At 39.1% G+C, this 25,451-nt stretch overlaps 3 protein-coding genes across 3 annotated transcripts; all 3 read left to right on the plus strand.

Annotated features, from left to right (window-relative positions):
• The first annotated feature begins 197 nt into the window (after positions 1-197).
• On the plus strand, positions 198-2,243 carry LOC120104126 (uncharacterized). The gene has a single exon (XM_039114656.1). It carries the CDS (start codon positions 198-200, stop codon positions 2,241-2,243), a length of 2,046 nt encoding a protein of 681 aa, XP_038970584.1.
• Positions 2,244-2,324: 81 nt separating this feature from the next.
• Positions 2,325-3,060, plus strand: LOC149768486 (uncharacterized). Its single transcript, XM_089930320.1, has 2 exons — positions 2,325-2,492; positions 2,574-3,060. Exons 1-2 carry the CDS (start codon positions 2,332-2,334, stop codon positions 2,887-2,889), a joined length of 477 nt encoding a protein of 158 aa, XP_089786446.1. The 5' UTR covers positions 2,325-2,331; the 3' UTR covers positions 2,890-3,060.
• A 985-nt stretch (positions 3,061-4,045) lies between these two features.
• On the plus strand, positions 4,046-5,824 carry LOC120104034 (uncharacterized). The gene is made up of 5 exons (XM_089930316.1): positions 4,046-4,407; positions 4,509-4,632; positions 4,729-5,052; positions 5,162-5,269; positions 5,376-5,824. Exons 1-5 carry the CDS (start codon positions 4,061-4,063, stop codon positions 5,736-5,738), a joined length of 1,266 nt encoding a protein of 421 aa, XP_089786442.1. The 5' UTR covers positions 4,046-4,060; the 3' UTR covers positions 5,739-5,824.
• The last annotated feature ends 19,627 nt before the right edge of the window (positions 5,825-25,451 follow it).

The raw sequence follows: 25,451 nt of genomic DNA on the forward strand, positions 1-25,451 counted from the left end.
AGTAATTAATTAAATAACTTGCAATAGTTTTTAATTAATCATCCATAACGTTTTAAATTATCTAAATTATTTTAAAACCCAATTCACCTCCCCCTCTTGGGTTGTCTATCTGGGCAACAGTTTTCTTTTTTTATCATCTCTCTAATATTTTCTAGGCTTTCTTATGTTGTTTTATTTTTTTGATTTTTAGAGGAACTATGTCAGGTGATCGTAATTGGATGTACCACCGACTTAGTGAAAATGGTTATATAAGAGCTGAGTTCTGTGATGGAGTTAAAGGGTTCCTTGAGTTTGCATTTACTCAGTTAGAGTATTGTAGTGGTGATAAGATTAGATGCCCTTGTATAAGATGTGACAACCAGAAATTTCTTAACCGTGATACGGTCAATGTTCATCTTTTGAGAAAGGGGTTTACACCGGGGTATTCAACATGGTTTGCACATGGGGAGTTACTTGGTGCAGTTGCTCCTATAAGTACAAGTGCAGTAGAAGCATCGACATCAATGGATGTTGGTTGTGAACATGGTCAGCAATATAGAACCATGGTGATGGAAGCTATGGGCCCAGAAGAGGAACTTCATTTGAGGAGTGCACTTGAAGTTAATCATGAGGAAGAGCCAAACAAGGATGCTGCAGATTTTTATTCTTTATTGAAAGATGCAGAAGTACCTTTGTGGGAAGGGTGTAAAAAACACTCTAAGTTATCTGCTATTAGTCAATTATTAAATTGCAAGTCTGAATTTAATATGAGTATATCTTGCTATGATCGAATCATGAAAATAGTGAAGAATATGTTGCCGGAAAGTGAGAAGCTGCCCCCTGATTTCTATCAATCAAAGAAGATGCTTCGGAAGTTGGGATTGGAGTATACAAGTATTGATGTTTGTGAGAATAATTGTATGCTATTCTATAAGGAAACAGAGAATTTGATTGAGTGTACCATTTGTGGTCATCCTCGATATAAACTCAGAAGAAATGATGGTGGTGGTAGGAGAAAAGATGTTCCTTATAGAAGGTTGCGATATCTTCCAATAACACCAAGACTTCAGAGGCTTTTTATGTCAAGCAGAACGGCTGAAAACATGTCATGGCATGTGAAGGGAGGTGATTCAGATGAGATGGTGCATCCTGCTTGTGGGGAGGCTTGGAAGCACTTTGACCGCATTCATCCATCCTTTTCTACCGAGCCTCGTAATGTGAGACTTGGGTTATGTACTGATGGTTTTAACCCTTTTAGCCAATCAGCTCGTCCTTATTCTTGTTGGCCAGTTTTCGTAACAGTTTACAATCTTCCACCATCAATATGTATGAAACGACTCTACATTTTTCTAAGTTTAGTCATTTCTGGACCTAAGAGCCCCGGCAAAAGTATCGATGTCTTGCTTAGGCCTTTGATTGATGAACTTAAAATATTGTGGGAAGTAGGGGTCAGCACTTATGACATTTTTAGAAAAGAGAATTTTCAAATGAAGGCAGCTTTATTGTGGACTATCAACGATTTTCCTGCATATGGCATGCTTTCAGGATGGAGTACGCATGGAAAGTTGGCCTGCCCGTATTGTATGGAGAACTCAAAAACTTTTACACTACAACATGGTGGGAAGACTTCTTTTTTTGACTGCCATCGTCAATTCTTGCCCATGGACCATGCATACAGATACCAAGTTGATGGTTTCTTCAATGGTAGAATAGAGACAGACCCCCCACCTCCTCGATTGTCTGGTGAGGAGTTGAAAAATAGGGTCTCTGCCTTGCCTAATATAACTTTTGGTTTGAAAGCCCCTAAGCACACCATTCCTGGATTCGGTAAAGATCATAATTGGGTGAAAAGGAGCATATTTTGGGAGTTGCCCTATTGGCATACACTACTTATTCGACACAATTTAGATGTCATGCATATTGTTCGAAATGTGTTTCTCAATATATTTTACACTTGTATGGATGTAAAAGGGAAGACTAAAGATAATGTGAAAGCAAGGCAAGATTTAGAGCTGTATTGCAAGCGTCCTAAGTTGAGGATTCAATTTGTTAATGGAAAGCTAGTTAAGCCTCCAGCTTTCTATGTATTGTCCAAAGACCAAGCAATGGAGGTCTGCGAGTGGGTGAAAGGGTTAAGACTCCCTGATGGATATGCTTCAAACATATCGAAGTGTGTTAACCTGGATGATTATAAGTTTTACGGGTTAAAAAAGTCACGATTGTCATGTTTTTATGCTGAGATTGCTTCCAATTGCATTCCGTGAAGTATTGCCAACACTAGTGTGGGATGCATTGACAGAATTAAGCTGTTACTTTAGAGATTTATGCAGCACAACTCTGCGTGTCCGAGATATGGAGGTTCTTGAGAAAAATATTGTGGTAACTCTCTGCAAACTTGAGAAGATATTCCCTCCTGCATTTTTTAACTCAATGGAGCACTTACCTGTTCATCTAGCTTATGAAGCTAAGGTTGGGGGGCCCGTGCAGTACAGATGGATGTACCCCTTTGAAAGGTAACAATTTCTGTAAATCCATTAAATAGTTTCTTTGTATCCATTAAATTTGAGAAATTAACATATTAATCTTATTTATAGGCTTATGCATGATATAAAGCAGAAGGTAAAGAATCGAGCATCGATTGAAGGTTCTATTGTCGAGGCTTACATCATAGAAGAAATATCAACTTTCTGTTCGCATTATTTTGAGCCTTCTATACAAACGAGGTTAAATCAAGTTCCCCGTAATGAAGACGAAGGGGAGTTTGATCTCATGGATCGTCTATCCATTTTTACTCATCAAGGTCGGCCTTTTGGAAAACCTTTTGGAAGGCATTTGACTACTCAGGAGTTTAGTGCTGCTGAATTATATGTTCTTCTGAATTGTGAGGAGGTTCAACCTTTTGGAAAGTAAGTTACACAAGTACTTAATTATAATCATGCTTAAAAATACATATGGAGTACAATATATGTGATTATAGCTTTTGTCTTGTAGGTATTTTGATGATTATATCCGCCAATCTTGTCCAAATATAAGCCAAATAGATTTGGAAAGACGACGCGAAATGGAGTTTCCGGCTTGGTTTAGGTCATATGTGAGTACATAATTTATAAATATAATAATAAATTAGACTTTCTCTTGATTTATTCTTATGATATTATTTTTATCATGCTAGGTTAACGACAGTAAAAATCATGTTGATGGGCGCTTAAAGGACCTATCATATGGCCCTGGGAATAAAGTTAAATGTTATAAAGGCTACTTTGTGAATGGGTACAGATTTCACACCAAAGAATATGGAAAGGATAAAAGCACCTTCAACAGTGGTGTGTGCATTAAGGGAAGTAGTTACAATGACTTTGAGAGTGACTATTATGGGATGTTGGTTGACATTATCGAGTTAGACTATTTTGGGGTTGGTAATAAAGTAGTGTTATTCAAATGTGACTGGTATGATAGAGATAAGGGTATGAAAGTGCACCCTCAACATGGCCTCGTTGAGATCAATTACAAACTAAGACTTCCAACCAATGATCCTTTTGTATTAGCTCAACAAGCACATCAGGTGTTCTATACTGGTTACCCAGGTAAGAAGAAGAATCGAAGATTGTGGTGGGCAGTAATTAAGACAAAAGCTAGAGGTAGGTTCACTCCTAGTGTGACAGAAGAAAATTTTTTTGATTTTTATCAAGAAGAAAACCACAGGATTCCTACCCCAATCTCGATGACAGATGAGCTTGATGATCCAGACATTTTGGTTGGTGTTAATAGAGATGCAGAAGATATTGATGCAGCAGAAATTGAGTTGACGACTAACCAAATGGAAGAGGACTTTGAGGATGAAGAAGAAGATTTTGAAGATGAACAAACCGAGGAAGAGGAGCATGAGGCTGAGGAAGATTAAAATACAACATGCAACTTTGTGAATGCTAATATAACTAATTTTAGACTTATAAATTATAATTGTGCAGACATGAGAAAGAGCAAAGGGAAAGCAACAGGTCCACTGATTGTTCTTTACTTTGATTGGATTTGTTGACATTTACATTGTGAAATAACTACAACTTTTTATTGTTGTGCAGTTATGGCCAAGAAAAAAGGGAAACCAAGAGGTAATGGAAAAGCAGCTTTAATACTGGCTGCTACTCAAGTTCCTCCTCAACCTTCTAGGTTGCCTGAGCGTGTCGAGGATTGTCATGATGATGATGATTACATTCCTGATGGGGACATGATTGAAGAGGTGGATACAAATGAAGAAATAAACGATGAAGAAATGAATGGTGCAGTGCAAAATCATGAGGATACAATGAATGAGGATCAGATGAATGATGAACTTGGGATTGATCCAAGACAGAGCAATGGCCGAGAACCAACCCTTAAAGCCCCTGTTGATGCAAATGGAAAAGTGATTGTTAGGTGCACAAGAGGAATGTATGAAAATATCACTTTCTTATATCACTAATTTGAATTTATGTGTTTGTTGCATTTAAAGTATTTAATTTATTTTCTAATGAATATTTTTTAAATTGCAGGTTTCTTGATTATGAGGTCAGTCACAAAGCTGTTGCTATCATGCGCCAATTTTTCAATGGTCCGTGGTTGTCATGGAGGGAGGTCCCTACACATGCTAAAGTTGGAATGTGGAACAAATTTGAGGTGATGTAATTAATTTATATTTCTTATCATTAACTTTTGCCCTTGTTACACATGCCAATTAATAAGTCTGATTACTTGCGACCTATATATTGTTAGGAGATACACACAATTCTTCCAGGACAATTGCATCATGTGCATCAAGTTTGGGACAAGCATTGTCAGCGACGGTTGACAACCTCATTAGGGAGGGTCAGAAGCCAAAAGCTTCTGGAAGCAAAAGGAGATTTAAATAAAGCCCGTGATAAACCCCCTAATTGGATCTCTAGAGAAAATTGGAATAAGCTAATTGATATTTGGATCTCCCCAAAATGGAAGAAGAAATCAGAAGCCAACAAAAATAATAGAAACACCATGAAGAATGGTAGCATCTCTAAACACTGTGGAGGATCAATCACATTTGTCAATCATGACGAACGATTGGTACATATCTTTATTCAATTAGATTTCTATAATAATTTTTATATTATTGTTCAATCATCTTAAATTAGCCCATTATATGTTAATGAATTTTTTCTTTTCTCTTTTGTAGAAATTAAAGTTAGGTAGGGAGCCAACAATAGTTGAATCTTTTAATCGGACGCATAAGACAAAGCAAGGCATGGGAGGATATGTAGATAAGAGAAGTGAAGCTGTCATGGTAAGTATAATTTTTTTATGATTCATAAATATTATTGAGCTTGCTCATGTTTATCTCTTGTTTGATTCACCATAATGTTTTTTTCTTCTTTTAAATCAACTGGCAGGCAAAGTATTCAGCTGAATACTCCAAAAAATATGGTGATGCCTCCACCTCAAATGCTCCTCCACGTGATTATGACTTGTGGTTTGAGGCAACTGGTGTCCCCACTCATGGCCATGTCTATGGCTTTAGTCCCCTAGAGGATCTCACTGGAATTATTGGGCAATCATCATCCTCTTCCACCTCTACAAGTCAAGCTCCAGAGCTGTACACTCATGAAGACCTTCTACGTATTCTTGAGCAGGAAAAGAAAAAATGGCAAGAGGAGGTTCTTCAAAAGATGAGAGAAGAGATTGGCTTTGGACCAAGGCATGCAGATCGGGGGAGTAATGGTGATTCTGGTTCTGCTGATCATGCTTCATTATAATTGTTTTTGCCTTAGATGATAGGTCTTTGCATTCCTAGGAGGAATGAAATCTCTGTTGATCTTTATGACATATTTATAGACTTTGATTTTGATGGATTCAGGACATGTTGATGCCAATTTTGAATGACATTTAAAATGACTTTTGCGTAATGTTGAATGCCTTTGCTATTAATGATATTATTATTATTATTATTATGAGCCAATCAATGTACCAAATGTACCAGGTTATTAGATTGTGATTGGTGACCAAATTTTGGTTACTAAATTGTTTACCAAGTATTGTGACGAGCAGTCATAAACTTAGTGACAGGATTTTGGTTAATAAAAATTGATTTTGCTCAGCGCGTTTGTAACCAATTGACCGTAAACTTATCACTAGGTCAGTGACGGGATTAATGACAAATGTAGTGACAAAATGTGTGACCATGTCTGTGACGACTAAATCTGTCACTAAAGGTTGTGACAGATTAGTGACCAAACTTGTGACCGCATTCTGTGACAAAATCAGTGACCAAGTTACCTTCGTCACTAACTCCGCAACTAGATAGTGATGGAAAATACATAATTTCTTAAATATTTAATTCTTGAATTTGTAACGGCTTAGTGACGGCGGTTCTGTCACGGAGGTTAGTGACGGGAATCGCCGCCGTCACTGAGAATTTAGTGACGCGTGTTTTTGTAACCAAGTCAGTGACGGGAGCTCCGGTCACAAATTCCATATTAGTAACCGGAAACACGGTATAGTGACGGGAATCTCCGTCACTATACGCGTATTTTCTGGTAGTGAGACAAAAACTTGGTAACAAAACACTCTTAGATATTGAAAGAATCCGATGCTTTGACACACATGCATGCATGCGCACCAGGCACTTGAACTCAAGTGTTTGTAACATGGGATAGAACCTAACTCTTTAGTTTGTTCTTTCTTTAACCGACTAAAACAAATAAATTCTTTTGAATTTCCATGAGTATGTATTGGTGATTCATACCCTAATTTTGTTTATTATTATTTTTATATTAGTTGCAGTTCAATCAGTATTTTAATTAGATCTCTAGTGCCGAATATTTGAATGGAGTTCAGAATTTCGTTAAATTTGCTCTTGAGAAATCTAAAATGAATGGAAATATTTTTTGTCCATGTTAAAAATGTGTAAATTGTTTTGCTATTGCTCCAAAAACTGTTGAAGAATATTTAGTATGGAATGGTTTTCTGAAGGGTTATACAGAATGAATATTTCATGGAGAGTCTAAATTGTCATCTTCATCTAACCAACCCTTAATTATGAAACACACTGCTAGTATTGGATCTAGTAACATGGACATAAATTCTGTTGTAGAAGATGATATGAGGGGCTTACTCAGAGATGCTCTTGAACATAATATTAGAAATTTAACAGATTTCAGTGGAGAGCAAGAAGGAGCTCTAATAGGTGATGAGCATACTATTACTGAATCTATACAAGTTGAGGAACCTATAGACTCTGAAGATAATACAACTCGGTATCATAACTTACTGAAAGATTGTGGTCAAGAACTATATCCGGGTTGTAAGAATTTTACGAAGATTTTTTTTATAGTGCAGTTATTCCATTTGAAATATTTGAATGGATGGTCTAGCAAGTCTTTTACTATGCTTCTTCAATTATTAAAAGATACATTTCCAAAAGGTGTTATTTTACCATCATCTTCTTATGAAGCTTAAAAACTAGTAAAAGACTTGAATCTTGGATATGAGAAGATGCATAGTTGTCCAAATAATTGTATTTTATTCCGTGATGAAAATATTAACGAAGATTCGTGCCGAACGTGTGGATCTTTACAATGAAAAAAATAAAATGAAGACGAGCATGATTTGTCGAATGAAGTGGATGCTAACAGTCTAAAAAAAATTGGCTAAAATTTTGAGATATTTTGCTCTCATATCTAGATTGAAAAGGATGCATGCATCAACAAAGACGGCTTTCTTGATGAGATAGCATGTGAAGGCCGTACAAGGGATGGAATGTTAAAACATCCAGCAGATAGTTTAACATGGAAAGCATTTGATGATAGGCATCATGAATTTGCTTCTGATGTTCGTAGTGTTAGGCTGGGTTTGGCTACTTTAAGGTAGTATTATTTTGATGTGATTGGATGGATATAAACTCATTTAGAGGTTTGAGGCAAGATATAAATGGTTTCATACTAGTAAATTTTTCAAGGTTGATATATACTGGTGTGCTATTGAAAGATGACCCATTTATTTTTTCATCTCAAGTTCAACGAGTGTTCTTTGTGCAAGACTCAAAAGATAAAGATTGGTCTGTTGTTATTAAGACTAAACCTAGGAACTTGTATGATATGGAAAAAGGGTTAGAAGAGGAGGATGGTGAGACTTATACTCAGTGTATGCCTGTTAATGTTGCGCCAATTGATGAACTGACACTACACAAAAAAAGAAAATTTTCGACTCTTATTTACCGACGCTTATTCCAAGCATCGGTAAAAATTTTTCCCCGCCAACATTTGCCGACGCTTTTTAAAAGCGTCGGCTAACGACGACGCTTAAAAGCGTCGTCGAAGTTAATATGTAATTGACGACACTTTTAACGACACTATTTAGCGTTGTTAAATAACGACGCTTTTAAGCGTCGTCGGAAGCCAAAAAACCATCTCATTTTAGTCCCACATCGGTGGATCTGAAAAAGAAAGAGCTGTTTATATAGCCAAACCCAACCACTCCGCACGGATGGAATGATGATACCGATCGGGGAGGTTGTTTGTATTTCTCTTTGTGCTCCATCAGAACTACGGTTCCGGTTGTTTGTACTCCATCAACATTAGTGATGGAAGAGAATATGCAGACCGCAAATAGTATTTTTTTTGGCTAAAAAAGCAGTAATGACACGCCGTAAAGCATCGATAGATCCTCTCTTCCAGCGACGCTTTGGAAAAGCGTCGGCAAAAGTTTTTTCCACTCTTGAATAGATGACGCTTTTACAACGCTTTTAGAAGCGTTAGAAGATATTTTAGCAATGCTTTTTAGCGTCGGGATAGGCTCCAAAAAGCGTCGAGAATACTATATTATCCTGTAGTGTGAATTCTACTAGTTTGGTTAGGATGGATGTTGAATGAGACAATATAGTTTTTTAATGGTAAGAAAAACATTACTTCTATACATTAAATTAATTAGCAATTCTTAATTCTATACTTTTATTATTAAAGTAATATTGATTCCTTTTTGTGCATACTAGGTGTTGTGGTTCAAATTTGACCCGAGGGTGACCACGCCGGAGGAGTTGAGGGAGCCACCAAGGCGTCAAGGAAGAGGGCAAGGTCCGCCACCGCATGCCGGAGTACCTGCACAAAGCCTCACTAGTGTTTTCCAGTGAGGGCCCTCCTTCGATCAAGTTAGGGAGGTGTATATTTGATTTTTCTATAAAAAGGGGTCCCCTTGGTATTATCTGACGGAGCTATTTATAATCTCAGTGGAGAGGCCCAGATGGTGGAGGCATTGTCCGCCTTCATCATGAGGGAGAATGGCTCTGAGCCAGATGGCGCGCAACTAGAGCTGGCCGACGGCGTGCAGTGCCCCCCATTCCTGAGAACGGTAAGGCGTTGACAGACGTAGCAGAATATGGCTGGAGTAGTCATGGAACTGTCCTTTGACTGTCGTGGGCTAGCTAGTGAAGCGTGGCGTAGTGGCATTGCAACGTACGGCCACGTAGGAGGGTGTGGGCGCGCACATGGGTGCATCCGTTGGCGAGGCCAAGCATACCGAGAGATCGCATCACGCTTTCGATGGGGTCGGCTTAACAGATAGTGTGGTTAGCCCAGCACCTCGGATTCCGAGGTGCGCCAGGTGGGGTGCCCCGAGCTCAAGGGTCGGGGCATGTTACTGAAGAGGACGTCCTGGACTTAGTCGGGCGAGTTGGCAGGTACAGGAGGTTGGGGGGGTTTTGGCGGAGTCCGAGGTCGAGCCGATTCTAGGCCGGACCGAGGACACGTCTGGTCGGTGTTAGTGCTTATTGGGCCGAAACTGGGTGGCCCTTTTGTTGTGGGCTGGATGATCTATTTCGCCCCCCCATCATTTGCCCCCCGACTTCTGAGGTTGAGTTGCTCTTCAGCTCGGGCGAAGGGAGTAATCGAACTGTTGATCGTCCTTCATATCAGCCGAGCACCCATAAAGATACGTGCACCGAGCTGGATATGCACATCTTATCAAGGATCGATTGCTTTTTGTTGCCCAGATAGACAACCCAAGAGGGGGGGTGAATTGGGTTTTTAAAATAATTTGCAACTAAAATATTTGTAGAAGACTAATTAAGACTTTAGCAAGATGATTAGTTAGTTGCTATGTGCTGTGAGTGAGATGAGAGTAAGAGAAAGGAACAAACAATCACAAACACAAGGTTTTGTATAGTGGTTCGGAGCTAACCCTTGCTCCTACGTCCACTCCCCAAGTCTCACTTGGGAATTCACTATAACCCCCTGGATTACAGTCGGTTGTTTTACAAGCTCACAACTAAACTTGTTGTTTTACGAGCTCACAACGAACTCGGTCGGTTTTCCCTGGCTCACCGACTAGAACCACCCCGATCGTTTTCTCGGGATCACAATCGAACCCTTACACGTTGGTTTTAACCTAGGCTCACCAACCAACCTCTACACCCTTGATTCAATCCTCCGATTGAACCAAGCTAAGACAATATGCTAATAATGAGGACAAACAGAAAAACAGAGCTTCACAAAAGCAAATATACAGCAATATTAATAAAAGCAAAGTTAAGAGCCCTCAAACGCGTTTAAGTTGGAGAAGAGAAAGGGCTTCTTGAACTTCGGGTCTCCTCTTGAAATTCTGGATGACTTGAAGGCATGAGGAGATCTCTTTCAATGTTGGGAAGATGTGGTTGGAAGGAGTTAATGGCGCTCTTCCCTTTTTTCGTTGAAAAACCACTTGCAGAGAATGAATGCTTGATCTTTTTGAATGGAATGGTAGTTCTCGGCCTTGCTACAGTCCTCTGTGGCTATTTAACCCATCCTCCACGGAAACTAGCCGTTAGACACCTTTTTCTGCCCGTTCTGCACACTCTGCACAACCTGACAATATGTCCGTTGGGGGTCGGAGTCGACTCGCGCGATCTGGAGTCGACTCGGCTGTAGCGGGAGTCGACTCATGCTTTTCTGGAGTCGGCTCGGCAACTGTTCCGGATTTGAATTAAAGTGACCTCCTCGACTGGGAGTCGACTCGACTTAACCTGGAGTTGACTCGCCAACTTCTGGAGCTGACTTGGCATTCTCGGAGTCGGCTCATCCCATGAAGTCCATGGAGCTAATTTTCAACTTGGCCCACTCGAGTCGACTCGACAGTCCTGGGAGTCGACTCGGCGCTCAGAGCCCGAACTCCCGATCTTCTGTCATTCGCCTTGTCCAGTCTCAACACAAAATACATATGAGAACTGGATAAATCCTAGGCACTAATCAAGGTGCTAACATTAGCCTAGGGGGTATCTAATGGCTGTGATCTAGTCCTCATCCTCCTAGCATAAGTAGCGAGGAGAGGTCGAGCCTGATATGACTGAGTCTGGCGTGGACCTCGCTGAGCTGGATGACTCTATGCCGATACCTCTGACTCAGCTGCTCGGGGCACAGATGGACCATGAGCCTCTCTCTCTCCGTAATGCTCCTACCTGCTCTCTGAGATCGCTAATCTCAGCAGTCATGCTATCCATCTTGCTCCATATTCCATCAGAGAGAGTCCTCACCTGAGCTGATACAAGCTCAGTCATCCTACTCCAAAACTCCTCTGTACATCCCGTAGGTGTGGATGACGAAGGTCCAGCCTCTAAAGGTGCCGTAGGATGATCCGCAGGCTCCTCATCCTCAGGGATGGGGTCTCCAATCTCTGGTGCATCACCCTCTGGTGCATCACCCTCTGGTGCATGTATCCCAGCTCCTGCACGCACCTACTGCCCGTTCACCTTCTCATAACCCATGCAAATAAGGGATCGTGCAGTGTACGTGTCAGTAAATAGTAGATGCCTGGAGATCTCTCCCTCTACTGATATGTCATGCTGTCAGAAGACCAGGGTGAGTATCATACCATAGGGCAAGGAGACTCTCGAATTGCATATTGCCTTTCTCATTTGTCTGATCATCATAGCTGGGAGGTTCAGGGGAATGCCCTGAATAACATGCTCCATAACAACCAGATCTCGCTCAGATATGAGATCAAATCTCCCACTCTTCGGAAACAGTATCCGACCTATGAAGTTATGTAATAACCTCATCTCAGCTGATAGAGAGCTAGCTACTAGATTTTCTGAATAATCAAAATCCTCTCTCTCAAAAATCAGCTATAGAGCTCTCAACTTGCTCTCTGGTTTTTCCGGTGTAGCTCCTTCGCAGGGGAGATGAAGCAACTCACTCAAGCTTTCTTCTGAAACCCTAACCCTTACTCCTCGGACTTCAGATATAAGCCCTCCCATTCCAACTTTCAGGAAGGCATAGAACTCACGAACCAACCCAGGGTAAATCACCACATCTAGGGAGCAAAGATACTCCCATTCTTGCCTTCGGATCCAATCACCCAACCGGAACCCTTCTTGATCCAAAAACTCGGAGTGGATCCTTCTTCCCGTGGTAATCGGTCTTCCCGCATATTTTGCAAGTTGGACTGAAGGGGAGGGAGGAGGAGGAGGCTCTACACGTGTCTCACCTTGTGGAGGCACTGTAGAAGACTCTGTAGCATTTCTATCAATACGGGTTGTCCGTAAAACTCTCTCGGATCGCTTAGCCACGGCTCACTTGGGTTCTATTCCTTCAAGATCTTGATCTAACAGCTTGGGGAAGCTTCCTTATACTATTTGGAGATGATTGGAAGAGATTTGAGAGTGGAAAATAGAATTTTTGGAAGATGAAACAGTGCCCTAGAATGCTCACAGATCCCCCTTTTAAAAGTGGGGTCCCGTCGTTGGGTCGACCCCAGATTTTTCTTGGGTCGACTCAACGTTGGGTCGACCCCATTCTGGCTTGGGTCGACCCTAGTTCAGAAATTTTTCTTTCTCTTCCTTTTTCCTTTTTTTTAAAAAAAATTCTTCCTTTCCTCCAAACCTTACAAATTCTTACTTGGACAATGATACATTAGTAAAGAATCTATAGATGACTAGTTTGACTAATGTTTCGTGGGTTTTTCGAAATGGGAGGAGAGTATCATGAGACAACTTGCTCCTTTTTATATCTCCTTAATCAAAAGGATCACATATGCCTAATTCCCTCCTAAGCATACAGAATCTATCTTCACTTAAAGATTTTGTGAATATGTCAGTTAATTGTTTTTCAGTACAAACATGCTCAATACATATGTTCCCATTTTGCACATGATCTCTAATGAAATGATATCTTATTTTAATATGTTTGGCTTTAGAGTGCTGAACTGGATTCTTGGTAAGGTTAATGGCACTAGTGTTATCACACTTAATAGGAATGTTATCTAGTTTAATTCCATAGTCCTCTAGTTGTTGCTTGAGCCAAAGTACTTGAGCACAGCAACTGCGGCAGCTATATATTCGGCTTCAGCTGTTGATTATGCTACTGAATTCTGCTTTTTGCTAAACCAAGATACTAAGTTATTTCCTAAAAAATGATATGTTCCACTAGTGCTCTTTCTATCTAATTTGCAACCAGCAAAATCTGCATCAGAGTATGCAAGCAAATCTAGACAGGAGTCTCTTGAGTACCATAATCCTATGTTTGTAGTTCCTCTCAAATATCTAAGGATTTTTTTAACAGCACTTAGATGTGACTCCTTAGGATCTGATTGGTATCTTGCACAAATTCCCACACTAAACACTATGTCTGGCCTACTAGCAGTAAGGTAAAGCAAGGATCCAATTAAGCCTCTATAAAGCTTCATATCTATACTTTTTTCTTTTTCATCTTTGTCTAGTTTATTAGTGGGATTCATTGGGGTGCCTATTTTCTTGTGATTTTCATTCCCAAACTTCTTTAATATTTTCTTTGTGTATTTAGTTTGATGAATGAAGATACCTTTCTTAGTTTGCTTGATTTATAATCCGAGAAAGAAGTTTAGTTCTTCCATCATACTCATCTTGAATTCTCCTTGCATTAAATTAGCAAACTCTCTGTAAATATTATCATTTGTGGCACCAAAGATTATGTCATCTACATATATTTGTACCACTAGCAGATTTTTGTCTTTTTTTTTGAGATAAAGTGTTTTATCTATATTTTCTCTACTGAAATTATTATTCAGTAGAAATTTGCTTAGTCGATCATACCAAGCCTTAGGTGCTTGTTTTAATCCATATAATGCCTTATGTAATTTAAAAACATGATTTGGCAATTCATGATTCTCAAAACTAGGAGGTTGTTCTACATATACTTCTTTCTCTATAAAATCGTTTAAGAAGGTACTTTTCACATCCATTTGATACAATTTGAAATCTATGAAACATGCAAAAGCTAGAAGTAATCTAATAGCTTCTAATCTAGCCACGGGAGCAAATGTTTCCTCAAAATCTATCCCTTCTTCTTGATTGTATCCCTTAGCCACAAGTCTAGCTTTTTTCTTATAACTACCCCATTTTCATCTAATTTATTTCTAAAGATCCATTTTGTTCCAATTACAGAGTTATGCTTTGGTCTCTCAGTTAATGTCCATACATTACTTCTTTTGAACTGATTTAATTCTTCTTGCATAGCATTTATCCAATTGGTGTCTTTTTCAGCTTCTTCATAAGTCTTAGGTTCTAATTGTGAAACAAAAGCAAGATAATCATTTAAATTTCTAAGAGAGAATCGAGTTCTTACCCCTTGAGATGGATCACCAATAATTAAGTCTTTGGGGTGTCCATGTGCATACCTCCATTCCTTTGGCAAATCTTGAGATTGTGGTGGCATGCAATCATTTTCTTTATCTTGATTTGGCACGTCATCAAGATTCAATTTTTCAAAGTCAATAATTCCTGCATCATTATCAAGAATATTTTCTCTCCTAGGAGAGTCACTATCAGACTCATCAAAAATGATATTAACTGACTCTTCAACTACAAGAGTTCTTTTATTGAACACTCTGTATGCCCTGCTAGATGTAGAGTATCCTAAGAAGATACATTCATCTGACTTGGCATCAAATTTACTTAGATCCTCCTTGCCATTGTTTAAAATGAAACATCTACATCCAAATACTCTAAGATATTTAGCAGTTGGTTTCTTATTCTTCCAAAGTTTATAAGGAGTTTTCTTGGTTATTGGTCGTATTAAAATCCGATTTAAAATATGGCAAGCGGTACTTATAACTTCAGCCCAAAAGTACTTTGGAAGATTTGACTCGCACAACATTGTGCGTGTATTTCTGGCAAGGTTCTATTTTTCCTTTCAACAACCCCATTTTGTTGAGGCGTTCTAGGTGCTAAAAATTGATGTGAGATACTATTTTCATTACAAAATTCTTCAAAGTATTGATTTTCAAATTCAGTTCCATGATCACTTCAAATTGCTATTAAGGTGAGCTTCTTTTCATTTATGATATTTTTATAATATTTAAAGAATGTTGAACATGCTTCATTCTTATGTGCAAGAAATGAAACCCATGTATACCTTGAAAAATCATCTACTATAACTAGTCCATACTTCTTCCCTCCTAGACTCGCGGTTCTAATGGGTCCAAATAGATCCATATGTATGAGTTCAAAGGGCCTAGTGGTTGATACTATATTCTTCGATTTGAAGGATGATTTTGTTTGCTTTCCTAATGAGCATGGTCCACAGATTTTGTCCTTTTCAAAGGTCAATTTTGGCACATCTTTTATTAATTTCTTTTTGACTAGTTTTGATATTAAGTCCATACTCGCATGTCCTAGTCTACGATGCCAAAGCCAACTTGTTTCATTTTTCTTTTCTTTATTAGTAATTAAACATAATCCATTTTTCTTGCCTAATTCATGAAGATCTACCATGTAAATATTTCTTTGCCTTTGTCCTATAAGTACAATGCTATTATCTTTAGGATTTGTGATTATGCATACTGAGGCTTCAAATGTGACTTTAAAACCTTTATCACAAAATTGACTTATGCTAAGTAGGTTATGTTTCAAACCATTAACTAATAAGACATTTTCTATAAAGGTAGATGGAGTAATAAAAATTTTACCCTTTCCAATGATATATCCTTTTCCATTATTTCCATAGGTTACTACTCCACCCTTCTTAGATTCCAAGATGACAAATTGTTCTACGTCACCTGTCATGTGTCTTGAACAGCCGCTATCTAGATACCATTGTTTATCCACCTTATTAACTGCAAGATACCCCTGCAATCAAGATCAAGAATAAGCTTTAGGTACCCAAACTATGTTGGGTCCTTTAGGGTTAGTACTTGATGTTCCTTTTGGAATCCAAACTTTCTTGAATTTAAGCTTATGATTATTACTCAATTTGTTGTTGCTAGACTTTCTATAGTTACATTCATATGCTTTATGTCCTAATTTATTGCAGCAATGACAAGTTATATTTTTATTTTTGGCTTTCACAAATATGTTCTTTAAGTATTTTTGTTTCCTATTTGTTTTATAACCTAATCCAGCTTTATCATATACAACTTTTTGACTATCAAGAATCATATTTAATTTGATTGAGCTAAGTGTAAACTTGTCTACTAAGGATTTGTATTTTTCAGCATCTTCTTTTAACTTGACATTTTCAGCAATTAGATTTTCGGTTTTATTTGTGAATCTCCTACTTAATGTTTCATAGTTATTAGATAGTTTCAGCTTATCTTTGATAAGAGACTGATTTTCATCTTTTAGAACTTTATTTTTATTAATTAGTTTTTTGTGTTCCTCCATGAGTTCTAAAAATGCATCATGTAATTCTTCAACAGTAAAATCACATTCAAGTTCAGAATCTACCTCATCGTCATTAGCCATATGGCAGATTTGGGCCGTCTCTTGTTGATCTTCCTCTGCCGAACTTGACGTCTCACTTTCACTCCATTCAGCCATGAAGTTCTTCTTCTTAAGTTTTTTTGCCATCCACTTTAATTCCAGACAATCTATCTTGAAATGCCCGGGCTTGTTACACTCATAACAAATTGGTGTTTTCTTTTTCTTTTCTTTGTCCTTACCATTTTCTTTGCTTGAGCTACCTTTCAAGAAGGGCTTCTTTTTATGAAATTTCTTCTTTCCTCTCATAAATTTTCTGAATTTTCTTCCAAGCATAGCCATTCCTTCTTCATCAAATTCCTCCTCATCATCAGATTCTTCCGATTCAGTTTCGTGTTTTGGAGTGGTAGTCTTTAATACAATGGTCTTTTTTCTCCTGACCTCATCTTCTGAATTTTGCCTCATGGTCAACTCATGGGTCATGAGTGATCCTAGAAGTTCCTCCAATTGCAGTGTATTGAGGTCCTTTGCTTCCTGAATTGCTGTTACCTTGGCCTTCCAAACTCTTGGTAGAGACCTGAGAATTTTTTGCACCAATTCAGAGTTAGTATAAGACTTTTCTAAACTCTTTAGCTCATTTATGATTTTCGTGAAACGAGTAAACATTTCAGTTATGGACTCAGTGGATTTCATTGTAAACAATTCATACTTATGTAGTAATATGTTTATTTTTGACTCCTTAACTTGATTAGTTCCTTCATGTGTGACCTCTAGTTTATCCCAAATTTCTTTTGCGGAGATGCATGTAGATATTCTATTGAATTCACTTACATCTAGTGAACAGTAAAGCATATTAATTGCTTTAGCATTTAGTTGTGCTAGTCTTCTATCACTCTCATTCCAATCCATTTCTGGTTTGGGAATGATTGTGCCCTCTATACTAATTGTGGGTGTGTGAGGTCCTCTAGTTATAATATACCACAATTCATAGTCTAGAGCTTGAATGAATATCCTCATCCTAGCTTTTCAGTATGTGTAATTAGTGCCATTAAATAGAGGAGGTCTATTTGTGGATTGACCCTCACTCATAGAATATCCTACTTGGGTTGTCATGATCTTTGTCTCTTAATTGTGAGATCAACAAAATACTATGTGAGCACCTTGCTCTGATACCACTTGTTGCTCAAGGTGACAAGCCAAGAGGGGGAGGGTGAATTGGTTTTTCTAAATTTTTGCTATCTTCTTTAGTCAATTGATGAGTGAGTGAAATTAAACTAAGGTGTTACATCACGTACTAAACTTAATAGTATATCACTTCTACGAATGGCTCGTCATGCTGCATCTCTTCCGAGACCAGGGCCTTTTATCATAACTTCTGCCCGTTGCATACCCTGATCAACTACTGTACGAATAGCATTTACCGCTGCGGCTTGAGCAGCATAGGGTGTACCTCTTCTTGTGCCTTTGAATCCAGAAGTACCCGCGGAGGCCCAAGAAACCACCCGACACAAGAAGTATAGTGGTTCGGTGCTCTCCTAAGCACCTATGTCCACTCCCCAAGCGACCCCTTGGAAATTCACTATAATCCCACGGATTACAGTTGGATTGTTTTCCGGGCTCACAATCCAAAACCTTTACACTTTGATTTTCCGGGATCACCAAGAACCTATGTTGGTTTTACGGGCTCACCAACGAACCTTCACAATTGGTTTTATGGGTTCATCAATAAACCTACACCGTTGATTTTGCGGGCTCACCAACAAACCTTTACAAGGTAATTAACAAAAGAAAGAAGAAAGTTGAAGCTCCTAGATGAGCAAATATAACAATTATAAGCTACAAAGAAGAGTTTAGAATATAGTTATCGCTTGATGAAACTTCTCTCTTCTTTGTCAAGAATGCTTTACTCTTCAAGGGTGGATGGAGCTCTTAATATCTCATGAAATCTGCTTTACCACCTCCTTTTGACTCTTGAGTGAAGCACTTGGATGAAGAAGATTAGGGCACTTGTCTCTCTAGTGTAAACTTTGATATTTTGCAAAAAGGATGTTTTCTCTGATGAATAGTGTCCCTTTAAATAGTTTTCCTCATCCATTGGACACCCCTAATTGGTCAGATTTCAAAAACTAGCCGTTACTTGCTGTTGGGAGGACAAAAAGTACTTCTGCAGAACTAGCCGTTATGCTTTTGCCCGTGCTTGGGTCGACCCAATCTTTCCTGGGGTCGACTCAAACCACTGTTCATCAGACTTGCGGTCGACTCAACTTTCACTGGGGTCGATCCAACTTTCACTTGGTTCGACTCATGCAACATTGGGGTCAACCCTCTCAGGAAACACAGAACCTTGTATTTCAGCCTTCCTTCACTTGGGTCGACTCAACTCTTTTTGGGTCGACTCAAATTCCACTTGGGTCGACCCTCTCAGGGATTCCAGAGAACCGATTTTTAAATGACATAGCCTTTGGGTCGACTCATGTTCAGTTGGGGTCGACTCAAGGTTGGGGTCGACTCAAGTTCCATTTGGGTCGCCCTCTCATGGATTCCAAAGAACTGTTTTCTTGAAGCTTGAAGATGGGGTCGACTCAGCTTTTACTTGGGTCGACCCAAGTACTGTTTATCCGTGCTATTTTTGCAGAAGTATGCCAAATGGTTCTTTGATGTGCCGGGGTCGACTCCACCAATCTTGGGGTCGACTCATTCCACACTTTGCTGCAACTTAGGGTTAGATTCATCCATATAATCAATGAAATATTCTTCAAGCAATTTTGAATATATGTCATGGTGGTGCTACATACTCTTAACAATGAAAATTACTATTGTCCACTTTAGAGTACGTTTTACTTGAACCTTTGCCGAATTAGAATTTAGAATTCACTATCCCTTTTCTATCATAAATTTTATCTCAATATTAATCATTGATATACATCTTGATATCATTCTACTAATGTACCGAGAGTGACGGACTTAGTAATGATGTATCATATTACCTTGTAATATTCAATTAGATATTCCTTCAATGGTTGTGTTAATCATCAAAATACCACTGTCATCCTCACACGTGTTTTGTGTAACTTGCTGGATATGGTGCGCCGAGGGAGAGGCAGCATTAAAGAGATGGAGGCACTAGAGAAGGGGGGAGGGGCAGACTGTACCCCCGAAAAAAAGGGGAGGGGGAGAGAGAGAGGGGAAGAGGAGGGGGAGAGAGAGCGAGATGGGGTTGTTGGGGGCGATCGTGGAACACCTGGAGGATTTGTATGCATTGGTGAAGCTGAAGATGGCGTCGGATTGGATCAAGAAGAAAATCCCGGCGGAGCCGCACCGGGGCTTCTCGTACACCATGCTCTAGAAGGTCTCTCAGGGCTTCGCCCTCGTCATCCTGCAGCTCGGCCCCAAGCTCCAAAATGCACCACTCGCTCCGAGTCCACCTTCCGTTGGGTCCGAGAGGCCGCCTCGTCCGCATGGGCACCACTCGCTCTGAGTCCGCCCCAACCACAGCCGTAAGAACACTACCTCCTCATGGGCACTACCCGCTCCGAGTCGCCGAGGATGATATGTGAGTCGCCTGCTCATCTCTAACATCTATTCTGTCGCCTGCCCATCTCTCACGTCTTTGAGAGCGAGCACTGGCATGCTGTCCATCTCTCACGTCTCTGAGAGCGAGCATTGACATGTCGCGCTAGCTGCCTCTAGGAGGGTTGGCTCCGGTCTCTCTCTAGTCTCTACCCATGGTCGCATACCCATAACATTTATTATATTACGTATTTACGTGTGTTGGAACTTAGAACTAGCACTGAATAGCAGATTCTTGAAAAATAAATTTATTTATTATTTATAGTAATATTTTAATATTTTATATACAGGTCATTCGGGTTGGGTCGGGTCGGGTCTAACTTCAGTAAATCCAGATTCGACACGAAAATAGAAGGGGTCCAATTTTAGGACCCGATCTAGCCCCGCAGGTCCTCCAACTCGGATTTGCATCGGGTCTAACTAGGATGGAGCGGGTCGGGTCATGGGTCAACCCGACCCATTTACAACCTTAATTCTAACACATTAATTTCATGTCTTATTGTTCTTTTTGCCCCAAGCTCTCAAACTTATTCGATTCTTTGACCTGGGCTCCTTCAATATTAGTACCCTAGTTGCCAAGTCCTAACCAAGAAGAGAGCGAAAAGAATGAGAATAAGCTGACTCTCAAGGTATCAAGGTAAAGACAAGTTATCCTTATGTTACCCTAGTTAACCTTAACTAGGGTTTGATCAACAAAAATTAGTAGGAGGATCATTTTGTAGACAAATTGAGAACTTTACAGGAATTTAATTATATATCTAATTTCTAACATATAAAGCAAACTTTGGAGTTTTTATGATGAGATGCATCATGTTATTGGCTTCTCCATGTTTCTTAGGATATTTCTTACTTTTCCCTAGCCATATCACATCAATATCTTGAATCATTTCTCCATACAAAATATTTAAAATCTTCCTGGTATATATGAACTTGTCTCAAACCCATGCACATGCATTGCATGTGCTATACACTTAAATATAAAAAATATAAATATGAAAAATGTTAAGGACTAATATGCAAAAAAAAACACTTATTTGAAATGATTCCTTTTGCTTGACTGAAAGAAGAAAGAAAAAAGGGAAAGAAAAATTTTGCTAGCATGCACCAATAATCCTGGTTGGAAAATACTTTTCGGCACCCATCATGCAAACATGAAAAGTACACTGGGCCTACTGTTGCTGATTCGGTTACTCCACAATCAACCAACCCTCAACTTTAGCAGCAAATTCTACGGATTGTACCAATATGGCAAGAGAATTGTTGATGTGGATATTAGGCAATTGTCCCATCACTATGAAAAAAAAAGTTTTTCGACCGTCATCTGTCGATGCTAGAAAAAAACGTCGGCAATTTAGTCACCGCGCAAAAATTTGCTGACACTTCTTAATAGCATCGTTAAAAATTAAACTAAAATGATGCTTATAAGCGTCGTTGGAAGTAATTAAGGCAATGCTTATAAGCGTCGTCGGAAGCCAAATCTAAGATTAAGACGACGCCTGTAAGCATCGTTGGAAGCCAAAAGCCAAGACTAAGATGACGCTTATAAGCATCGTCCTAAGCCAATATTAAACCCGAAACGTCCGACCCAGCAACACTAGCATCCCGATTTCAGTCCCTTTCCTCTCTAGCACGAACCGATCGATCCCCCTGAGCTTCGCTATAAAACTGTTTATGCAGCTCTCCTTCTCCTCCTCCTCCCTCTTCGGCACCTCCTTCTCCTTTGCCAGCTTCCTCCCCCTCCTTGCTGCCCATACCCACTGCAAATCCGTGGTGTTCTTCGAATATCTGGCCGACCACTTTCCTTCGGTCCACTGCCTCCTCCGTTGCAGATCTCGGTCGGCCTTCGTCAACGCTGGTAAGTTTCTATATCCAGAATATTTCCTTTGTTTGGATTTTGGCCTAAAATTTTATTCTATGCATATTTAAAAATTCTGTATTGCTATATAATAGCAATTTTCCAAATTATATGCGCCACTGCAAGAAATAATCTTCTGTTCTATCATGACTTCAGACTTAGGGACATGCCTGCTATCAAAGCAAAGTCATGTCCATTCATTAATGAGTTTGGATATTTTCCCGTTTGTTGGAGATTGAATGAGATGGCACTACTTCCTTATCACAAGTTGCATATGTATTACGAGTTGGTTCATGATTGAGCGGGTAAGGACATCATGATGCATACTCCTTGTGAGTCCCTTTTAATCATTAGATACCTCACAATAGAGAAGTCCGTTAAGTTCACACCATGTTAACTAACTAATCTATTGCAAAAGCTTAACCTAATAAGGCCAACAATGTATATCAAACTTGATGAACTCATAACCACCAATAAACCTAGGCTCTGATACCATGTTAACTAACTCTTTGGCTCCAAAATCTTAAATTTATAAGAAAAGGATCAACAACATATTTTAGCCTCAATAGATAAGAGACTAAACGTCTCTATTAAATCTCTGCCATCCAAGGTTTCAACTACAAGTTTATTTTTCTATAAAGAACCCACTGGAATTTTTATTAATTATTTCAAAATAATGATCGTTATTCACGGCATCAATGCAATTTAAAGTTATCTAATACTACAAAAATAACTCACATAGCGCATCTCCTCTCTGAGCGCTATACACTAGTTTCTTTAGGCACCCTGTGCAACTGTTAGAGTTGCAAGTTAACCGAGTTGTTTGTGAACAAATCCAACTTGATTTGCTCATGGTCTGTTTAAGCTCGATTTAGTTAAGAAACAAGTTAAATTTGAACAACTTCTCCAGCTTGGCTCATGCATGAGCAGAGCCTAGATACCCAAAATTATAATTTCATTTCAAAAAAAATTTGGTTGATGGGTTCAAATGATAAACAAATCAAGCTTGAACGTTCTGGCTCGAGCTTGCTGGCCACTTTCTTATAGCAAGTCAAGTCTACTAGCCCACATCTGTGCCTGGCTCAGCTTATTTACACCTCCAGCCGCTCTATTTATGGTATTTGATTGATAGAGTAGTGCAAGGGAAGTGCATACCTTGCAGAGTTTTACACTAGAAAGGGGCCTTAATGCAGCATATCATAATTTATGACATTAGCTTCGTACCAACCTTCGGAGGGTTGCTTTGTGTGGAACCTCCCGGGAGGTACGAGGTAACTGTCTTATCTTTCTAAGAGAATGTTTCTTTGAAAAAAAATAAAAATCAAATTGGAAGTAGAGTAACCTCTCAAGAGCTATAAATCCAAGAGAATGTTCCTTTGAAAAAAATGATAAAAGTCAAAGGAAGCAGGACATCCTCTTAGAAGGTATAAGGTTCTTGTCTTTATCTTTCCTAAATAATGTTTCTTTTTAAAAAGGCAAAAAATTAAATTGGAAGCAAGATAACTTGCATCGGAGGGAGCTAGTACTTCCAGCCAATCCTAAAGGTTGATGGTCTGATTCCACTATTAAATTCAAATCTAACTACTAGTGGCAACAAAAGGGTGTTCAGGGACCTTGTGTAATGATATTCCAAAGTTTATGCTTCGTGCTAAGCTTTTGTCTTTTACTTTTAGAACAAATGCTTCCTGTGAAGTTTAAGGATTGTATTTCTTCCACAATCTCATGAAATAAACGATGGGTAAATTAAAAGTGAGGCAACCCAATTCTTATCAGGGTCTAATTTCTTCCACAATCTAAATTAGAAGTGATGGGTTATTAAGTTTTGACCCAACCAAACCCGATTGTTATCAAGGTCTAATTTAGATTTTTTAACCTATTAGCCGACACGACCTGATCTGAGCCTAGAATACCTGTTAACCCAAGATGGGAGAGGGATATTAAGCACTTAAACCTATCGGTGCTTAGAGGGTGAGAAGAGAAAACAATTTGGTGTTCCAACTTTGTTTGATAAAGAAGTATTTGATTCAATGGATGTTGTTTTTATACATGGACCTAACTCGATCTGAATGACCCATTGGGTTAAAAAATTTGGCCGTGAACCCAACCCGATATTATATTGGGTTGGATTTGGGTCCAACATTATGACATAAACAATAAAACGAATCAAGTCAAGGTCACTCATGACCCGATCTAATCCAACCCATTTGCACTCCTACTCGATCAGGTGGACCTTCTCTTTCGAGCCCTCTTTACTCCTCTCTATTATCTTCTCCTTACTCTCCTATATTACCACCTGCTTCAGTGCCCTCTCTATCACGATCTAGCTAGTCCTTGACTTGTAGTGCTCCCAGTCTTGCCTTTTTACTTCTGGTCTCTACCTAGTGTCATCTCTAGGTCCATATAACCACCGCCCTGGCCTCTCCTCGCCATCTCCATGAACTTGAAGTCAGTCCGGTGCTTAAACCCATTTAAATCCCCTCCATCTTCCTTGCTCCTAATCCTTGTCTATTTAACCACACAAGAAGGTTTTCATATGTTCCCAACTCACCACACCAAAAAATTGTTTAAAAAATTTAATCATTTTGATTGCATGCCGAACTCCACTCCTTATTATCCTAAAATAAAACTAAAGAAAAGTAGTGGAGGAAGCATAGCACAACTAAAGTATTCCATAATGTAGAGAGCCTAAACTTCTCAGCAAATCGAACTAGCCCTGAAATTTTACAATTAAGCTATTGCACGATACTTCAGTAGCCCAAGTTGGCAAGCACTTGAAAGTTGAAAGAATTTACATTCAAAAAGGATTAGGTGATGCAATTTTTTGTAAGTTTTTGTAATGCATAGTGCATTAGTTTTTGTAAGTTTCCCTTCCATCCAAAAAGGATTAGGTGATGCAAACTGGAATGCCAACTCTGATGCAACCAAATCCATATATAGTAGATGCAAAAATAAATAGTAAGATGGCTATGGACTATACAAACAACAAGCCCACCCAAGGGTTCTAGAAAAATTGTGGTATCCTATATTTAGATATAAACATTTTGAATTTGCAAGGCAATTACAAATTTACCACCCCTTCCACATTTTTCTAGTTACATCACACCATACATGCAATAATATGGGTGCATTTCTCCTGCTGAAGGAGATTCTCACGAGGCCAAAATTATCCCGTGGGAAGAGATCAACTATTTCTCATACAAGAATCACTATCTTGGTAGTGTCCTAGAAGTTTAGGGTTATTCTATGCTCATTGATGAAATGGAAGGGAATTTCTACCTATGATTTGGTGTCAACGAGCTGGGATGGATCTAGGCGATCAGCTCTCCTAAAGCTGGGTCAGTGCCAAACTGTTTGAACCCGGCCTTGAGAGTTGTAAAACTAGGCTTAGAATTGGGCCTAGATAGC

This window comes from Phoenix dactylifera, chromosome 1 (genome assembly GCF_051530095.1).
Source record: "Phoenix dactylifera cultivar Ajwa chromosome 1, Ajwa_hap1_PhDact_Kaust_v1.1, whole genome shotgun sequence".
In the NCBI taxonomy this organism is placed as follows: Eukaryota; Viridiplantae; Streptophyta; class Magnoliopsida; order Arecales; family Arecaceae; genus Phoenix; species Phoenix dactylifera.